The sequence below is a fragment of the Dryas octopetala genome, chromosome 2, assembly GCF_963921425.1.
Source record: "Dryas octopetala chromosome 2, drDryOcto1.1, whole genome shotgun sequence".
Lineage (NCBI taxonomy): Eukaryota > Viridiplantae > Streptophyta > Magnoliopsida > Rosales > Rosaceae > Dryas > Dryas octopetala.
The window spans coordinates 13,992,675-14,012,656 of record NC_141367.1 but is presented as its reverse complement, the minus strand read 5'-3'; the positions used below and the strand labels follow the sequence as shown (position 1 = coordinate 14,012,656).

The window sequence follows — 19,982 nt, the reverse complement described above, 5'->3', positions numbered from 1 at the left end:
TTTCTTTTCATCACTATAAAAATGAAATAAGTAAGAAATTTTTCGAAATAGCGTTCGAGTAGGATACCGAATCAGTAAAGGATCTGGATCCTCAACTAATATGTTATGTGTTATTCTCATATGTAAAACTATGTCTTTTTGTCAAGGCTTAATTACATTTTTACTACTCATAGTTTAGTTGATTCTCAATTTATTATCCAAATGTATATTTGTCTCACTTTATTATCTACGACTATTTATCTACAACTATTTTTCGGTCTCATTTTACCTTTTTTTGTCTATTTTGTCACCCAAGTTGTCAAAAATACTGACATGCAGGGGCATTTTTGTCACCAATATTGACGGATTAGTTGACGATATGGACGAAAAAAGATAAAGTCAGACACAGAGGAATAGTTTTAAGTGGTAAAGTGAGACAAATAAATATCTAAGTAGTAAAGTGAGAATCAACTAAAATTATGAGTGGTAAAAACACAATTAAGCCTTTTGTTAATATTAAAAAGGCTCGTTGACTTTAGGTACCAAATTTCAATGTTATTTCATTTTAACTATTAAAATATTTATGTCATTTCACTTTAAATACTAAATTTCAGTTTAAGTACTAACTTTAAAAATTATAGTTCTATCGAGCTGTGATTGTTTAATAGTCACAATTTTTTATTGATTGTTGTTTTTTCAGTATTTGTAAAGCGTAAACTTTAGTGTTTAGTCTATAGGTTATAGGACTTCATCTCCAAAGTCTAAATCAAAACCACTAAACTCTTATAAATTTTGAATTTTTATGAATTTCAAACAGTCACAACTGTATAGTAAACTGATTTATGACCAAATCCAAAATGTCTTGCTCTAGGTTAGTACCTAAACAAAAAAAAATTAGTGTCTTGATGCTTTGCTGAAAAACTATTGATATTTGATATTTAATCCTAATTTCCTAATATTAGAAACTTGGGTAAATTACAATTATATACCTCAACTATACACCACTTTTTTACTTGGTACCTCAAGTTCAAAAAGTTACATTAAGGTACACCAACTACAAAACCATGTCAATTAGATACCTCCGTTAGTCTGGCCGTTAAAAAAATTGTTATCTGATGACGTGGTACAAAAGGCTTCATTTCAATTTAGTACCTCAACTTTACCATGTTTTTTAAGTTCATATCTCAAGTTAAAAAACTTGCAAATAAATAAATGTTTTCCAGTTTTTATCTCAACTTCACCTCAATTTTTGACCCATCAAATCTTCACAAAAATCAATAATCTTATACTCATTTTGAAGCTATGAATCTCCTCTTTATAACCATATAAAAATAAGGGTAAATTACAATTTAATACCTCAACTTTACCTCGGATTTCAAGTTAGTACCTCAAGTTCAAAAAGTTGCAATTTCATGCCTCAACTTTCATTTTGTTTCAAGTTAATACCTCCGTTAGTCTTGCCGTAAAAAAGGCCGTTATCTCATGACGTGACACACCACTAAAAGGTTTTATTTCAATTTAGGACCTCAAAACTTTATCATATTTTTCAAGTTCATATTTCAAGTTCAAAAACTTGCAAATAAATAAATGTTTTTTAGTTTTTATCTCAACTTCACCCCAGTTTTTTTGCTCATCAAATCTCTACCAAAATTATCAATCTTATACTCATTTTCAAGCTATGAATCTCCTTTTTAAAACCATATAAAAATCATGCAAAAATGAGTTATGAAACCCAAGATAATTGGTCACAAAGTAGGCTACCCAAAAGTGCCAAAATTTTCAAACAAATTAACAATTTTGGGTAGCCTAATTTGTGACTACTTCTTTCGCGTTTCATAACTTCTTTTTGAATTATTTCTATATGGTTATAAAGAGAAGATTCATAGCTTCAAAATGAGTATAAAATTGTTGATTTTGGTAAAGATTTGATATATGGGTCAAAAGTTGGGATGAAGTTGAGATAAAAACTAGAAAACATTTATTTATTTGCAAGTTTTTTAACTTGAGGTATGAACTTGAAAAACATGGTAAAGTTGAAGTACTAAATTAAAATGAAGCCTTTTAGTGGTGTGTCACGTCATCATGTTAATTTTCCTTTTTCGTTTATAATTTTCTTTATGAAACTTCAACTTAGGGTTCAAAATGTCTACAAACCTTAATGTTGATATCTGTCAATATAAACCTTACAGTATATATATACCCATTTCCAATTCAAGTACATCATAAGAAGAATTTCAGATAAAGAGTAAGTCTCAAAAACCCATTTCACATTCATGTATACTTTTTCAAGTAGTCAAGAACAAATAACTTGCATGTTATGTACATATAGTAGATATATATGCTGAAATCTGCAAATTGCAATAGTCTTGCATAAGGAAAAACAACTTTGCCACAAAGTCGTTCATTAAGGTTGAAAAGAACAAAAATAAGCTTAGAGAGAAAAGAAAAAAGTACAATAATTTGTGGTGAAAATATATCAGAATGCAAGGAAAAGTCAAGTCATCCAAGATAGCAACAATAAATCTGAAAAATAAGCAGCTCGAAAAACTGAGAAAAAGGGATGAGATTGTGAATGAAATTCTAGAGAGAGAAACAATGAATGAAAAGGAAAAGGAAAAAGCAGGTGGGCAAATGACTAGCAAAATGAAAAGACAATTGAAGAAAATCCAAGTGACACTGCAAAATAGAAACAAGCTAGATCAGACAAAAGAAAAGTGTCATCACCGCTTATGATCCCAAACGCCGGAGACCCTCAATATTTCCATTCCTTTTGCCATGCCAACTTGATCTATAACTATGTGCTTTTGAACCATTTTTTTCTCTTTGTAAAAACAATGTGGGGTTTTTTTTCTTCCACAGAGATCTATTATTTTGTGTTGGATTTTTTGGATACCCTTTTGGTTTGATTGAAGGAACATGGGATGACATTGGGTTTTTGGTTGTAGGGTTAGGGGGTTTGGTAGTGGTAGATCTCCTATTGCTTAAGAGAGAAGAAAAGAGAGGGAGAAAGATGAGGGAGGAGGTTCCGGCGGTGGATGTTGCCGATACCGGCAGTGGAGGTAGCCGGTGCCGGCAGTGGGGACTGACGGTGTTGGACCTCTGGCAGTGATGATGGGAGGGGGTGGAGTTACTAAGTTGGATATGAGTGAGAGTGTATGGCTACATGTTTAATTAGTTTTAAATCAAACACATGGCTCGATTTTTATTGAGCCACGTTAACACTTACGAAAAGGGGGCCTTTAAAATTGAGGACTCAAGTATTTTTCGTAATTTGCAATGTCTAAGAAAAAAAATCATAATGTTTTGGATTCATAAAAAGAGAAAAGAGAACATCTATCAAATTAGCATGCTAGAAAGCAGACATTTGTGGCACCATAATCCATGCATGTCGTATTTAAATATTTTATTAATGGAACTAGGAGTGTATTTATATAATGCCAAGAGGGTAATTGCCTTCACTATATTGGCTTAATGATTTTAATCTTACATTCTTAATTACACAAGGTAGCTATATATTCTGCAGGTATTTGATTGGACATCAAATTGCTCAAAATATATAAACATGCATGCATGCTTTCACTAAGGCTTTAAATTCATTCTAAAATTAATGTTTGTCGTAATGTCTAATAGATGATACTATATAAAGGGTACATGATGATGCACTTTGAACTTTATAAAAATTTAGAAAGATAGACAAGGCTGAAGATCATCAAATTAGAGGCATCAAATCAAACATCGAAATGAAGTATGAACCAATACCAATTTACAGGGAGAGTATGAACCAGTACCAATATATTTACAGGGAGAGATATCAATGATAAGGTCTGTATTTAACCATTGGTTGTTGGCACTAATCTCTTCCATCTTGCATTCTCTTTAAAAAATATCAATGACCTAAGATTTTTGTGCGTTCTGATCAGGTATGGAGGGAAACCGAATTAGATCTTCTGGAGAAGTGGGCGACTTACATAGCTACTGGAGAGTGGAAAGTGCCAAAGCTGGGGGATTTCTTTGCCCTGCCCTATCCCACTTCATGGCCCAATGTCTTGTTAGGCTGGGTAGAGGAGAGAAGTAGCCAATGTGTGACTCACCTTAACATGGTGGTCGACCTTTCCATGAAAGCCATCATCTGCCATTTTTGGGCACAAAGCTCATTGACACCACGATTCCCGGTGACAAAGATGGTTAGTATTTCATTTTTGTACTCTCTGCTTTTCTTTTCTCCTTTAACAGTTTTTCTTTTTCTGTTTTTGTTTTTTTTCTAACAGTATTTTGTTTTCTAGGGGCAGTAAAGAAAGGAGTTCAACAGGTGCTTGAAAAATCAATTCGGATTGTATCATAGATCTTGGTCTTTGGATGCTTGAGAAGGAAAGCAGTACCAGATTGTTTCTGAAATATTATAGGTACAGAGAGCTGACAATAGTAATTCTTTGTTTTGCCAGACACCTTATACTTCTACCACCCGATGGTTGAATAGAGCTAAGTACAGACAAGGCCAAATTGTGAAATAGATGTTGGTCTATGGATTTGCTTGAGGAGGAAATCAAGTACGAGATGTTAGATTTGTTTCAAGAATATTATAGGTATAGAGTATTCTTAGGTCATTGATATTTTTTGAAGAGAATGCAAGATGGAAGAGATTAGTGCCAACAACCAATGGTTAAATATAGACCTTATCATTGATATCTCTCCTTGTAAATATATTGGTACTGGTTCATACTCTCCCTGTAAATTGGTATTGGTTCATACTTCATTTGGATGTTTGATTTGATGCTTCTAATTTGATGATCTTCAGCCTTGTTTGTCTTTCTAAATTTTTATAAAGTTCAAAGTGTATCATCATGTACCCTTTATATAGTATCATCTATCAGACATTACGACAAACATTAATTTTAGGATGAATTTAAAGCCTTAATGAAAGCATACATGCATGCTTATATATTTTGAGCAATTTGCTGTCCAGTCAAATACCTGCAGAATATATAGCTACCTTATGTAATTAAGAATGTAAGATTAAAATCATTAAGCCAATATAGTGAAGGCAATTACCCTCTTGGGCATGATATAAATACACTCCTAGTTACATTAATAAAAATATTAAAATACGACATGCATGGATTATGGTGCCACAAATGTTTTCTAGCATGCTAATTTGATAGATGTTCTCTTTTCTCTTTTTATGAATCCAAAACATTATGGTTTTTTTCTTAGACATTGCAAATTACGAAAAATACTTGAGTCCTTAATTTTAAAGACTCTCTTTTCGTAAGTGTTGACGTGGCTCAATAAAAATCGAGCCATGTGTTTGATTTAAAATTAATTAAACATGTAGCCATACACTCTCACTCATATCCAACTCAGCAACTCCACCCCCTCCCATCATCACTGCTAGAGGTCTAACACAGTCAGTCCCCATCGCCGGCACTGGCTACCTCCACTGCCGGCATCGGCGACATCCACCGCTGGAACCTCATCCCTCTCTTTTCTTCTCTCTTAAGCAATAGGAGATCTACCAATACCAAACCCCCTAACCCTACAACCCAAAATCATAACAATCAAAAACCCAATGTCATCCCATGTTCCTTCAATCAAACCAAAAGGGTATCCAAAGTGAAAATGGGTTTTTAGAGGCTTTAATGTTTGTGAAATTCTCCTTAGAATGTACTAAAATTCGATATTTGTATTTTCTGGAATTTTAGTTGCAGTAATATTATGTGGCAGAGAAGAACATCAAAAAAAGAATTTGAAAAAACTTGAAGGGGGTTACTCTTGGTTTAGGATCAAGACCTTTTATATGAAACTGTAGAGATCTCAAATCGTTTTTATAGTCCTTGTTGTAGGAGTTGCATAATTTCCTTTGAATTTTCTTGAATGATTTTGAGAGAGTAAAACATGAACAGTTGTTAAATTCAGTAGAGTTTAAGAATGGTGAACAGTTTTTTTGTTGAGTACATTTACATCCACCAACTATAAGGTCCATTTCAAGTTGGGGCACGAACTATAAAATATTTTAAATTCCCCCATTAACTAACAAAAACATACAAAATGGTTAATCCGTTAGAAATTCCGTCAAAGGGACCCTTAAGTGCCACACTGGACATAGTACTTTGCATTTTTAATGACGTGACGTTAACTGGTAGGGGGCAAAAATGAGTTTTGCCCACAATTTCCACTGCAAATTGAATCTTATACAGTTCAAAGCCTGATATTTTGTTAGATATTATGAGAATTAGTGTTTAAGAAGGCATAGTGGACTACATATTCCAATATGACACTTAAAGTCATTTTGACGAAATCCTTAACGGATATACCATTCTGTATGTTTTTTGTTAGTTAATGGGGGAATTTGAAATGTTTTGTAGTTCGTAAGACCAACTTGAAAGTTCACCCTATAATTGATAGATGTAAATGTACTTGAGTCAATTTTTTATTTCAATATTTGTAATTTTTGGGCTGGTAGTGTTTTTGATATTTTGGGCCTCGTAGGTTTGTTAGTTTTTTGGCCCGTTGCAACTATGAGGACACAATTACACAGGAATTTAGCGTGTTTGTAGCATGTGGCCCGCAAAAGAGGAATGGGCCATTGGGTTTTTATAGAGCATGGCTCACAAACAAATAATTGGGCTTTAGGTGTGTTTGATTAAGAAATAAAGTTGTCAGTACATGTTTATTAATGGACGTACTCTTTATAAAATATAGTAAAAATTTTTAGAATTAATTATAATTATATACCTCAATTATACACCACTTTTCAACTTAGTACCTCAAGTTCAAAAAGTTGTATTAAGGTATCCCAACTACGAAACCATGTCAGTTAGGTACCTCTATTAGCCTGGCCGTCAAAAAGGCAATTATCTGATGATGTGACACACCACTAAAATGATTCATTTCAATTTAGTACCTCAACTTTACCATGCTTTTCAAGTTCATACCTCCAGTTCAAAAACTTGCAAATAAATAAATGTTTTCCTGTTTTTATCTTAATTTCACCCCAACTTTTGACCAATCAAATATTCACCAAAATTATCAATTTTATACTCATTTTGAAGTTATGAATCTACTCTTTACAACTATATAAAAATCATGCAAAAAGGATTTATGAAGTTATGAATCTACTCTTGATTTTTTGGATACCCTTTTGGTTTGATTGAAGGAACATGGGATGTCATTGGGTTTTTGGTTATTGTGATTTTGGGTTGTAGGGTTAGGGGGTTTGGTATTTGTAGATCTCCTACTGCTTAACAGAGAAGAAAAGAGAGGGACAAATATGAGGGAGAAGGTTCCGGCGGTGGATGTCGCCGATGTCGGTAGTGGAGGTGACCGGTGCCGGCAGTGGGGACTGACGGTGTTGGACCTCTGGAAGTGATGATGGGAGGGGTGTAGTTGCTGAGTTGTATATGAGTGAGAGTGTATGGCTATATGTTTAATTAGTTTTAAATCAAACACATGGCTCGATTTTTATTGAGCCACGTCAACACTTACGAAAAGAGAGTCTTTAAAATTGAGGACTCAAGTATTTTTTGTAATTTGCAATGTCTAAGAAAAAAATCATAATGTTTTGGATTCATAAAAAGAGAAAAGAGAACATCTATCAAATTAGCATGCTAGAAAGCAGACATTTGTGGCACCATAATCCATGCATGTCGTATTTTAATATTTTTATTAATGTAACTAGGAGTGTAATTGTCTTATATAATGCCCAAGAGGGTAATTGCCTTCACTATATTGGCTTAATGATTTTAATCTTACATTCTTAATTACTTAAGGTAGCTATATATTCTGCAGGTATTTGATTGGACAGCAAATTGCTCAAAATATATAAGCATGCATGCATGCTTTCATTAAGGCTTTAAATTCATCCTAAAATTAATGTTTGTCGTAATGTCTGATAGATGATACTATATAAAGGGTACATGATTATGCAGTTTGAACTTTATAAAAATTTAGAAAGATAGACAAGGCTGAAGATCATCAAATTTGAAGCATCAAATCAAACATCCAAATGAAGTATGAACCAATACCAATTTACAGGGAGAGTATGAATTAACCAACACCAATTTACAAAGAGAGTATGAACCAGTACCAATATATTTACAGGACATTATAATAATGCCAGAGAATTAATCAGTATCATTTTCTTTTACGTCCAATAGGTGAAAATCATCGGTTACCTTTGACTTTAGGACATTTCAGTTCCAAATATTTTGCTGGATTGGGTAGCTTTGATGTGAATTAGGCATTTTTGTTTTTGCGATTCTGTTCTGTTTACTTCGGTGTCTTGAATTATCTTGATAGACTTGAGTGTCATGTGTTCTTGGTTTAGTGTAATCTGGCTTTGGTTTCATTGTCCACACTTGTCTTAATGATTAAAACACAAATTTTTTTCTTATTGAAAAACAGTATAATTTTTTCTTACCGGTGCAAAAGATTGTTGCATCTTCTGTTTAGTTTGCACTTCAATGAAGTTTCAATAGTAGAATAGTTTGAGATAAATATCCTTCTCATCCTGCTTCTTATTTATAAACCCAATGGAGTTACATCTTGATTGACCTTACACCTTCATTTGCTGTTATTGGTTAGGAAAATTTTTTATGGCACAACTTTATGAACCTTAAAGTATAGATGAGGGAAAATGTCTGAGATGATTTGATCAAGAGCCTTGGGGATCCAAGGATGATCCACTATGGAAAACTAAGTTGGTAAACCAAAAATCAACATGAATAGAAGTAGTAGAAAGCATAGGGATTAATAAAGAGTGAGTTTGGGTAGGTCCAAGTGGTTGAGGAGAGTTCATTGAGGACCCCAAATTATTCATGAATAGGATTCACCCCCAATATCTAGGATAAAGGCTTGAGTTGAGTCGAATTTTATTGAATGGTTCAGTGTGTATCAATTGAAACTTATACATCTGCATGCCCTTTCCTTGTCAGGAAAAGAGAAGGGTGATGCATAGAAATTTTTTTCTTCCATCGTTAGTGTCGCTGAGAATGAAAGTTATTTGAAAGTGTGAAACTTTGTATTCATATTCTTCATTTATTGTTATAGTCTTATTTTGTATTTGTTCTTCAGTTTGAGTTTGGACTCTGATATATGCATATTGCTTTCCCAGGATGGTTTCATTTGGAATGGAGGATTTTGTTAAAAAATATGGAACCTTGCAACCTTCTCAGTTTGTTGATGTGATCTCACTTGTCGGTGACAAATGTGATAATATTCCAGGTTATATGTGTTTCATTTTGCGAAAAATTAAATGCAAAAGGAAGAAAGAGTTTTTGGTTTTCCTTGTTTAATGGAAGAAAATGTATAGAGAATATGAAAAAATGACGAGTAATTATAGCATGATATTCACTGTTTCCAAGGCATGAGATGAAATTCAGTGAAATTTTTCTTTGAAATGTGAGACATCAACCTCATGGCAATATTTTCATAAGAGAAAAAAATTGTCAGAGTTTTCATTCTGGGAAAGTGACAATGATGCATCTGTTCCATTTTTCCAATGGAAATGTAAGAGCATTTATGTAACAATATTGTAATTTACCTAGATATCTTAATAAATTATCTTTCACTTGGGCTGGGGGATGGGTGGTTGACGTATCCCTGTTATCTAGCTCAGCCCTTGTACTAGAATAATTAAGAAACAGAGGTATAGTTTTAATGAATGTCAATGGCTTATAAGAATGTTGTATTGGGCTTGGGAAAGGATCCTTGTTCTGGAACTTTTAAGCAGTTTTCTTTCCATTATTCTGTTTCTGAGAGCAAAATGAGCATTGAAGCTTGTGTTTCAATAATTGGTTGTAATAACTGCAGGAGTTAATGGAATTGGAAACGTTCATGCTGTACAATTGATCACTAAATTTGGTACGTCAGTATGTCATCTTTTATACTTTCTTTTGGAATGTGAACCTCGCATGGTTCCAGAAATGGGGAGTCTTTCATGAAGGCCTGACTGCTCAATGTAGTGCTTGGTATACTAATATTAACCTGATTTCTGTTGACAGGAACATTGGAGAATTTATTGCAGTGTGTTGATCAAGTTGAGGAGGAACGAATCAGAAGGGTAATGCTATAAGTTATGAGTAATTAACAATTTCATGAATAAAAAATGCTTGTTAAAATAATTTTTCACTCATTATCCACTTTCTTTATTAAAAAAAAAAAAAAAAGAACACTGGTCTGGCTTCGGGGGATAAGCTGGGGTGAACTAGGCCAGGAGATTATTTCTGATTGATTGAACCTGTTTGGACTCTTGATCACATTTGAGATCTTTGGTGGGATTTGAATCAATATGGCTGATGCAACTTGAGTTCAAACAGATTGAATAAAATTGTATTTTTAATCCCGGAAACATTTCAATTCACATTGGGTTCTGTCACCCGGACCTGATTTGAGTTTTCATGGTTTTAAATCGATCAAGTATGGAGGGAGCACATCTGATCCTTACTGGGTTTTTAACTTTAAATTGGTCCATTGGGTACACAGCAATCCGATCCAATGTTGATTGTTTTGTAAATTTTGCAATTTTCTAATCTGACCTAGGATTGTAATCCCATTTAATGTCGATTGGATTGGATTGGATGATCGGTATTTAGTGAAGGAAGAAGAATAATGAAAAATAAAAAACTGTCATAAAATTAAATCCAATCACAGATTTGATTAGATTTAGATGTGAAATGAAGATTGAAGGCAAAAGAAAAGTATTATGTTTATATAATGTTCCAAACATAATTCTATGGAATGCTATATTATATCATTCCAGAAAACAGAGCTATATATTATTAAAAATTTCAATAATATCAATGCCTACAAGTTACGCCAAAGAATCATGAAACCAACCAAATTAGGTTGTGGGGAAATCTGCACGACTTTTTTTTTTTTTTGAAAAGAAAGAAACTTTATTAAAGAGAGCTCACAACACTGTACAACCAATGGACAAGGAGTCCATTAACTTAGGTACAATACAAAAAAACAGCCCTCAAAACTCAACCTTGACTAAACAACTCAATCCGAAACTACCTAATTACCGACTTCCAGTCAAGAAGTATTGTAAACAAAGGCACTCCCCTAAAAGCACTAGCAACAGAGGCCCAAAAGGATGATCAATAAGAAACTAACTCCCACAATTCTTCCACTTCTACCGCATGACTGATCCAAACATGTCTGTTTTTGAATTTAGAGATCCAATCCAATTTGCAAAGTCATTGAAACTAATCAAGTTATATTTGGTTGGATTGGTCGGTTGTGAATTGGATTGGATTTGAACACCCCTATTCTCTTGGACAGACAGTATTCTCTGTAAGCTAATTCATAATTGTTCAGAACTTATAATGTGATATCTGACTGACAATGCTATATCTTTTTGTTGTTGTTGTAGGCCTTGATAACAAGTGCTGATCAGGCTCTCTTGAGCAAGAACTTGGTAATCATATCATCAGCATTTGCTTTACGTAGTTTGCTCTTCTTTCTTTCCCTTGTTTCCTTTTCTCTTTTTTCCTTTTGGGGTTGGGGTTTGCCCATTTAAGTCTATTTGCAGGAACTCTCAGTGAAAAAAAAAAAAAGTTGTCCTTCCATGAGGTGATATTTCGAGGGCATAAACATGTTTTTATGCTATTAAATGTTAAAAAGTGAAGTACTTATTTCTGATAAATCAGAAGAAAAGTTGAAAGCCCTGTAAATTTGTGGTTGTGCAGTAAAGACCACACTAAAAGAAAAACTGGAAATGTTTAATCAATGGAATAGTGAGATTGACCAAACAAATAAAAAAGAACGGAATAGTGAGAGGATTTTGTATGATTTATGCAGATTTTGACTTTGTCTGGGTAGAGTAAGTATCTATTTATTGTCATTTGATTCATATACGAGGACTTCCCAAGAGTCATTGCCATTTCTTTCTTATGGCTAGTAATGTTTAACATATTTTCATAACATATTCTTTTGATATGTAATTGCTCTCTATTATGACAGGCACTACGTACTATGTTCAGATCTTCCATTCTACATGGTACCTTTCAGCACAAAAGATCTGACATTTAAGAAACCTGAGGTTTGTACCTATAATTTTGAAGTATGCAGTTACATTGGCTTGAATCCCATAAAGCAAGTCATCATACATGACAGCACTTCTTTTGTTTGTTATGGAATTAATTCTAATAGACTGAACATAGTCTGCGACTTAGAGTTTCCTATTATCTGCAATAGATGGATGCTAGATCTACCACCTACTCGGTACTGTGTTGGGCTGATGTCGTAGTTTACTTTTTCCTTTTGAGAAATTCATTACATCTCTAAATTTTAAGATATTCTTAAATATTGCTTGGATTTGTAAAGCTTCCATTGTCACTGTTTAAAATGTGTATAAAATCATGAAGTGCATGAATTATATCTATATCTTGCTCAACTGATCTAAACATGTTTGAACGCATGCATTTAGTACACAAGTAAAATGTTATGCCCTGATGGAACAATTAGTGATTCTGGTTGTTGGAAAACTGATTCGTATGGTTACAGGACAATGGTGAGAAATTCACGAGCCTCTTAACTGCTGTAAGTGCATACGCGGAAGGATTTTCAGCTGATCCACTCATCAGGAGAGCATTTTACTTATGGAACAAACTTGAAAACCATAATCAAGTTTTTTAGTTCTGCTTTTGGTCATATAGTAGGAAGCCTAAGCTTGTTATAAAGAGGATACGCAAGCAGCAGAAGATTCAGAGGTTTTCTTTGTAAATTCAGTTATCAATTTTGTTTTGATACTGGGTATATAGGCTCATCAGCTTGAAATGTATTCATTGTAGTCAATCGACCCAATTTCATCCATATCAGCCTGAAATGTATTACATGGAAATTTCAAGAATGCCAGTCAATTTCTGAAAAAATCAAGGGATCACAACCTACAAAAAACAGATTGAGCTCCTAGCGAGTCAATAGTTACAGACTACTTACAGCGTCGATGAGTTGCTTGACTTCGGCATAGCCGCCTAAGGGAAGGCCTATGCTCAATATGAGGCTCAAGGCAATGTGCCTTGCTCGCCTTATGTTTAGGGTGGCCCTGAATAAGATAATACATTATAAGAGAACATTGAATGTTAGAAAGAATATATTAAATTTGTATTTTACTAGGCCAAAATGGAGTTGTGAATCAGAGATGGTAATGGAATTAAAAGAGAAATGAACTATTTTGCTTGCTTAATTGCTTTAGGGAATAAAAAAATCAATTGATGAGTGTAACCTGAAGAGAGACCCAAATATAGCTGACAAATTAAACATCTAAAAAGAAAAAAATAAATCTTTTCTTATCTGCTAAAAAATAAATACAAATTATTTAACCAAATATACATAATAATCGTAAGAGAAACTTTGAACGTTTTTGCTATGTTCTCACTTCTCACATAAAAGTATATATAACAAAAATTCCTCCCAATTGCCCGCATCTACTTCAATGCAAATGACATACACCTGCCTTTCCTAACTTAATAAAATTGCCACAATTTTTAAAGGAAATTAGGCTTCTGGTAAAACTGAAAGTGAAGGTGCTGTACCGACGCCATACTTTTTTTACGCATTTAATGGAACCACATCTTAGATCCAAAAAATAGTATACAGTATCATGAGATTCCAGAACTCTTTGAACGAAAAATATGCCATGCTCCCATTCCCAACAATTACATTCTCTAAGACCAGGATGACGAGGATGATGAAGACGATGTACAAACATTTGAGTATCCACTTTGTAATCTAGCACCCATTCTTTCTTATCATAATTTTTCATCACCCATATCCCAATATACTCTACTAATGATGCATCCACAATGGCCATAGATCCTCTAAGATTAAGCAAGAAAAAGTCATCAAGACATAGCATACCCGGCAAGCTTTGTAAGGTGGGATGAGAAGTCCAGAAGAATTCCTCTTTCTTAAAGTCAAAAGAAACTATATGGCTTCTACTTCTTCCTCCTCCAATATCAATATGACTTCCTTCTTTGACCAACCAATGCATGTCTCCATGTGCACATACCTTCTTTTCGCTTAAATTACAAGGTGGAACTGAACGTATCTCTCGCCATGATGAGTTTTTGCCCAATACATATACTTGGGCCGCCAAGTAGTTGTGCTTTGCATCTTCATAAACACAAACGATCTTGTGAGTGCTGGTTATATTATCAAATCCCATACCATACCTAATTATAGTAAAGTCTGGAAGTTGAACTTTACTCATTGGGAGCTTTAGAACTTCTCCCCTAAGAAGATCGAGTAAAAAGCATGGAACTCCACATCTCGATATCTCTTTAAAGAAAACCAAATTGCAGAAAACAAAATCTACACCATAAATTTCCCAGGAGATAACATTTGAGACGAAAAAAGCGCGATTGCTATTTGTCAAGGCATACTTTCCATTGTATTTCAACGGCTGAAATTGGGATTCAAAACTCCAAATATAGGATCGAGCAAGAAGCATGAGTTGAGGTACTTCAACATTAGCAGAGCAGGTAGCAACAGAATTAAGTAAACGTGGAGTGTGCAGGTCAACTATGTTTAAACAAGTCTTAGTGGCACATTGCATGTTGCAAAGTGATTTTACGGGCAGTCTCATAAGGATGTCTACCATAATATCGTTGGGTAGGTCCATCAACTTCAACTTTGCGTTTCTCATCTTCTCCAATCCTACTGATGACCCAAAAAAAAAAAAAAAATCAATAACACCTTAATTTCAATACTTAAAGTCAATATATATGTGTGCCTGAATTCAGCAAACTAGAAATCAAGTAACTTAATTATATATCCAAACTATATATGGGTTGAGCTTCCACAAACCAATCCAATACTAAGTAATCTACATTAAATAATTTAACAAGGTAACAATTATTCTATATGAATGATTTTCAGTCCAACATAAATATCTGTATACATGAACGATCTAACCTTGCAATTAACTCTACTAAATACATATTTTGTATTACCGCTAAAAGGAAAAGTATATGTGTATTTACTTTGCGGAAATTCTTTCATAACTTTACTTTGTCGTGTTAGCAACAGTAGTAATAGAAAACAGCATCGCACTTGATGCCATACAGTTACTAGTTTAAGTAAATTAAATTGTAACAACAAATCAATGATACTTACTTGTTATCGAAAACAATAGAAGATGTGGTACCAAAATCATTAAAACATCGCCATATCCGTTAAAGGAATTTCTTCCAAACCAGAAACTACGTACGATGCTCTTCATGTCAGTCTCAGCCATCTTATTTTTTTTAAAAATGACCCCCTACTAACGTTTTGGTGCTTATATTGTGGCCGACGCTAAAATATTTGGGGACCGAGGTGGACCATATAACATGTAATCCTCCACTCACATTCACTTGAAATTTTCTTTTTGGTCAGTATACCTACAAAAATTAAAACAAAAATAGTCTCAAACATACAATAAACCTAAGGTCCTAAACAAAGCCACAAGGGTAAGATATTAAATTCAAATTCTTCTACTCATAACCTAAACTTTAAACATGCTCATTTACAAAAAAAAATATTTACTATGCAATATTATCCAAATAAATGAATGAAATTGGTACTGTTTAAGGCCATTTAAAAGCAAAAGAAATTTGGTAATGTATATAATTAATGCTAAAATGATACAATTCAAATCGCTACTCTATATAACATTAAATTTCTTAGCAATGAATTGATTAGTACTGCAATACTATTCGAGAAATTGTTGTATTTAAGTGAAAGTCCCAGACACTAATATGCTTAGTAACAAACTCAATTCTTTGCTACTGTAGTTCGATTCTGCACAGTTATATATGTTGCTTAGTCCTCCATGTCATTAATCCCAGTCAACCCTAGAATACTACAATAATCAATTCTTTAACATAATCAGTAAAGGGGGCACATCCGTAACATTCTATTTTAACACAAGTTTTTAATATGACTCACTTTATATAGGATTTCAACGATCCGAACAGTCTATTTTTCAAGAGACCAAATGAAAATGAAAAAGACATTCGGTAGTATTCTGCCGAACATTGTCATTATATTTGGCCAAAAACTGCCGAACTCCTTAGTATATTTTTGTGGCATACTATCGAATGAGTCTAGATGATTCCATAATGTTTTGCAAGAAAGGATAAAATAAGAAATTTATAGAGTGGGCTCCATTAAAAATTTATGTCAAAAATATAATACATGGATCCTTCTCTCTCGGTAAATAGTGCAATCTATGTTTTTTGTTTGGTGAGACGGCGGGCCTAAGCCCAAAAAAAAAACAAAACCTACAACAGGACGAGCCTAGTGAAACCATGATATCCCAGACCCCCAATTATGACTCAAACTAGCAAGGGAGTCAGCAACAGTATTCTGCTCCGTATACACATGATGCAGAACACAAATACTGCAATCCAATATCAAAGATTCAAAATAGGTTCTAGTTATTAAAAAACTGAAACAAAGTACAGAAAGAAAAGAAAACACACAAGAAGAAAATATCTGAACAAAATTACCTTTGTATCTTTTTTGGTCGAATTACCTGTGAATCTCAAATCCTAATTTTGCTCTTTGTCCTAAAGAAATTTCGGCAATAAAAAGTCAGAGAAGTGAGAATCAGAGAGTGGTAATGAGATTAAACCAAAAAAACGACTATTTTGCTTGCTTGCTTTAGAGAATCCATATTGATGAATGATGAAACTGAAGAGAGAACCGCAGAGAGGAAGACGTCTCCCCGGTATCCTTTGTAAAAACAGATTTTTCTTTGTTTTTGTATTTTTTTTTTCCGTCTATGCTATTTATAAATAAATGAAATAAGTAAGAAATTTTTTGAAATAGTGTTTGATTAGGATACCTAATCAGATCAGACTTGGATTTAAACTTTCACCTGGGTCCTATAATTTTATAATTTATGGACTAAAACTTTATGACTTTTAAAATTCTAACTAAAGTGTAATAATATTATAATCATTCTATATTACGCGCTCGACGGCCATTTTTAAGTGTTCGGTAGTGCATTTTTACTTCTTCCTCAAACACTGATTTGTCGGCCTTATATTAAGTTTTAACTCTAACATTTTGGGCTTTGCCCAAAATTTCAGAGTTAAAACCTAACATACAGCCTCTACAAACCTCATTCTATAGTCTAAGAAGGTATGAGGTGAACTTGTACCCCTCCACTCAAAATCTTATAGTTAAACCTAACATGTAGCTTACACAAACTTTATTCTATAATCTAGGAAGGTATGAGGTGAACTTGTACGTACCCTATATCCTCAAAAAATAAAAAAATAATGACATATTTCTTTGATAAGACGATGGTCAAAAGGCTTTATTTAGGAAAAAAAAAAAACTTTATAGTTTTTTTTTTCCAAATAAGAAATGTTAGAAGGACTAAACTCTAATTTTTCCTAAATCCTCTACTAATCCCTTGTATCTTAATTCATATAATCAATTAAAGCTACGTACATCGTTTTGTTAATAAAAAGAACTTTAATTTTTGTATTTTTAAGGGTTAAATACAAAATGGTTCATAAACTTTACACTGAATCTCAATTTAGTCCATTAACTATAAAAAATGTCAATTTGATCCACGAATTTTCCAAGTTGTATCAAAGCAGTACAAACGTTAACTTCCATAAAACAATTAATGGAATTGGTCACATAAAAATGTGATGAACGGACTAAAATGCCTCTGAGGTCATTTGCTGTGCACATGACCAATTTTCGTTAAATTTTTTTATGGAAGTTAATGTTTGTACTGCTTTGGTACAACTTGAAAAGTTCGTAGACCAAATTGACACTTTTTATAGTTAGTGGACCAAATTGAGATTCAGTGTAAAATTCGTAGACCATTTTTGTATTTAACCCTATTTTTAAGGTTAAATAAATTTTTTGTCTTTATTAACAAAAAAGTGTATGAAGTCTAAAAGATTTTTTGTTGTAAATATTGAATCATATGTGGCTGTTCACATATAGGAAAACTTTAGGGCTCATTTGGTTCAAGGAATTGAATTCTAATTCCTATACAATTTCTAAAGGAAATGGATTGTAAGATTCTCATTCTTGTGTTTAGTAATGTTGGAAAAGTAAACCAAAAATTATCTTTTTATTTTCATTCTCATGTTTGGTTTGTACAGAAATAGGAAATAAAAATTATTTAGTTTTCCAATTATACCCTCATCGATTTATTATCTATTATATATATATAATGTGAAGAGTTTGTTTTGGATAAAATTGGTATTATCAAATATTAAAAGGGCTATAATTGTCTAGAAAAAATGTAATAAATGCTTTCCTAAGAGGAGGGAAAACGAAACTCAAGCTGATAGGAGAGATTCATTTTCCCCCCTTTGGATGTGTCAGATTCTTATGGCCAGGAAACCATTTCTCATGCCAGCACTTACCAAACATAGGAATGTAATTATTTTCTCATTCCTATCCTTCTAAAACTTGAACCAAATGGACTGTAAGGTTTGTTATTATGTAATATATAAAGTGTAGATACATGTTTGATGTAAAATATGAAAAGATTTGTGTATTACCCAAGAAAATTGGAGTACCCCCAAGCAATATGGGTGGTCTCCATGTTTCATTTGCCTATAAATAAGGGAATGTATTGATGAAATCAATTGAACTCTTCCATTCCCCCTTACTACTAAGAAGCACTTCCTCACATCACCTCTCTTCTTAGTTTCAAAACATTCAAAGTTTTATAATATTTATTTTACCATATCTATAACACGTTATCAATACGAGACGATCTAGGTACGAACATTCTTTCTAAATATTCTTATAATCTTCTGCATAAAATATTTCTAAAAGCTTGCCTAAAATATCTTACAAACTTAGTGTTTTTCTCAAGTGCGAATCCGATATTTGATTGAAAACTCTTGTTGTCATTAATTGCTCTAAGTGTTATATATGATAATTTAATTAGTACTACTACTACTATCAAGCTTCACTTATTGTGCATCCGAACTGCATATGACATATGTATTTACATGTTATTCAAATATAAAGCATATATATATTTCACGTATTTCAATAGAACAAACATATACATCTATACTTCCCTTTCATAATAATTCTATATGCGTCCTATATATATGTGTATATAGTTCTATATATGCTTTTACATGCATTTTCGTAAAATCATAATGAGAAGACCTTACCTATCCCCAAGGAATTAAATTTCGTTTTTTTAGGGTGTCGAAATCGAAACACATGTTTAATAATTTTTCGGGAAGATTTCGCCGAAATTTTTGAAATTTACCGAAATTTATCGAAATTTATCGAAATTTGCTGAAATTTACCGAAATTTATCGAATTTATCGAAATTATCGAAATTTTCATATTTTCTATTTTGTCCAACTTCAGAAATTCACCAAAAATAGCTCGAGACTCCAAATAATTCACCGAACAATTCTACGGACTCGTATTGATGAGTACTAATTTCCTATAACCTCAAAATAGTCAAATTGCTTTCAAAAAAATTATGAAAAATCCTACTCTTATAATTTAATTCTGAAAAAAATAATAATCGTCAAATTCTTGAATTTTCATTTTTTAAAATTCATTTCCACACAACTAAGCTCTAGAACCACAACCAAAGGTCTAAGTTAGTTAAAATAAACTTAAAGAAATTTCAAATTCCTTTAAACAAACCTTAAAACAAATTTGAAAAATTTAAGTAACAAAATTATCATAAGCCAAAATTTGGGTTGTTACACGTAGTGAAGACAAAGCTTGGTTAGGTAAGAGACACGAGAAAAAAGGAAAGAAAGATAAAATAAAAAAAAAAGACTGAAGAGAGAGATGCAAGGAAAAAAAGTAAGGAAAGAAAAAAAAATGAGGGGGGGGGGGGGGGGTTTGTGGCCTTTGGGCAATTGGAAAGAAGAAAAAAAGGTTTGAGATTTCTTTTAATTATTTTAAACCTTAAACTAACACAAGATGAAATCTAAAATATAAAGCAATAAAGTAATTGGAAGGAAAATAAAGTAAATAAAGGGGCAATAACTCAAATA

The 19,982-nt window shown here is 32.9% G+C and overlaps 1 protein-coding gene across 1 annotated transcript; it reads right to left on the bottom strand.

Moving 5' to 3' along the window:
* Positions 1–12,745: 12,745 nt before the first annotated feature.
* Positions 12,746–14,581, bottom strand: LOC147293284 (putative F-box protein At1g19160). The gene is made up of 3 exons (XM_086231043.1): positions 13,515–14,581; positions 12,919–13,024; positions 12,746–12,799 (listed from the first exon to the last, which is right to left on the bottom strand). Exons 1-3 carry the CDS (start codon positions 14,579–14,581, stop codon positions 12,746–12,748), a joined length of 1,227 nt encoding a protein of 408 aa, XP_086087169.1.
* Positions 14,582–19,982: the final 5,401 nt, after the last annotated feature.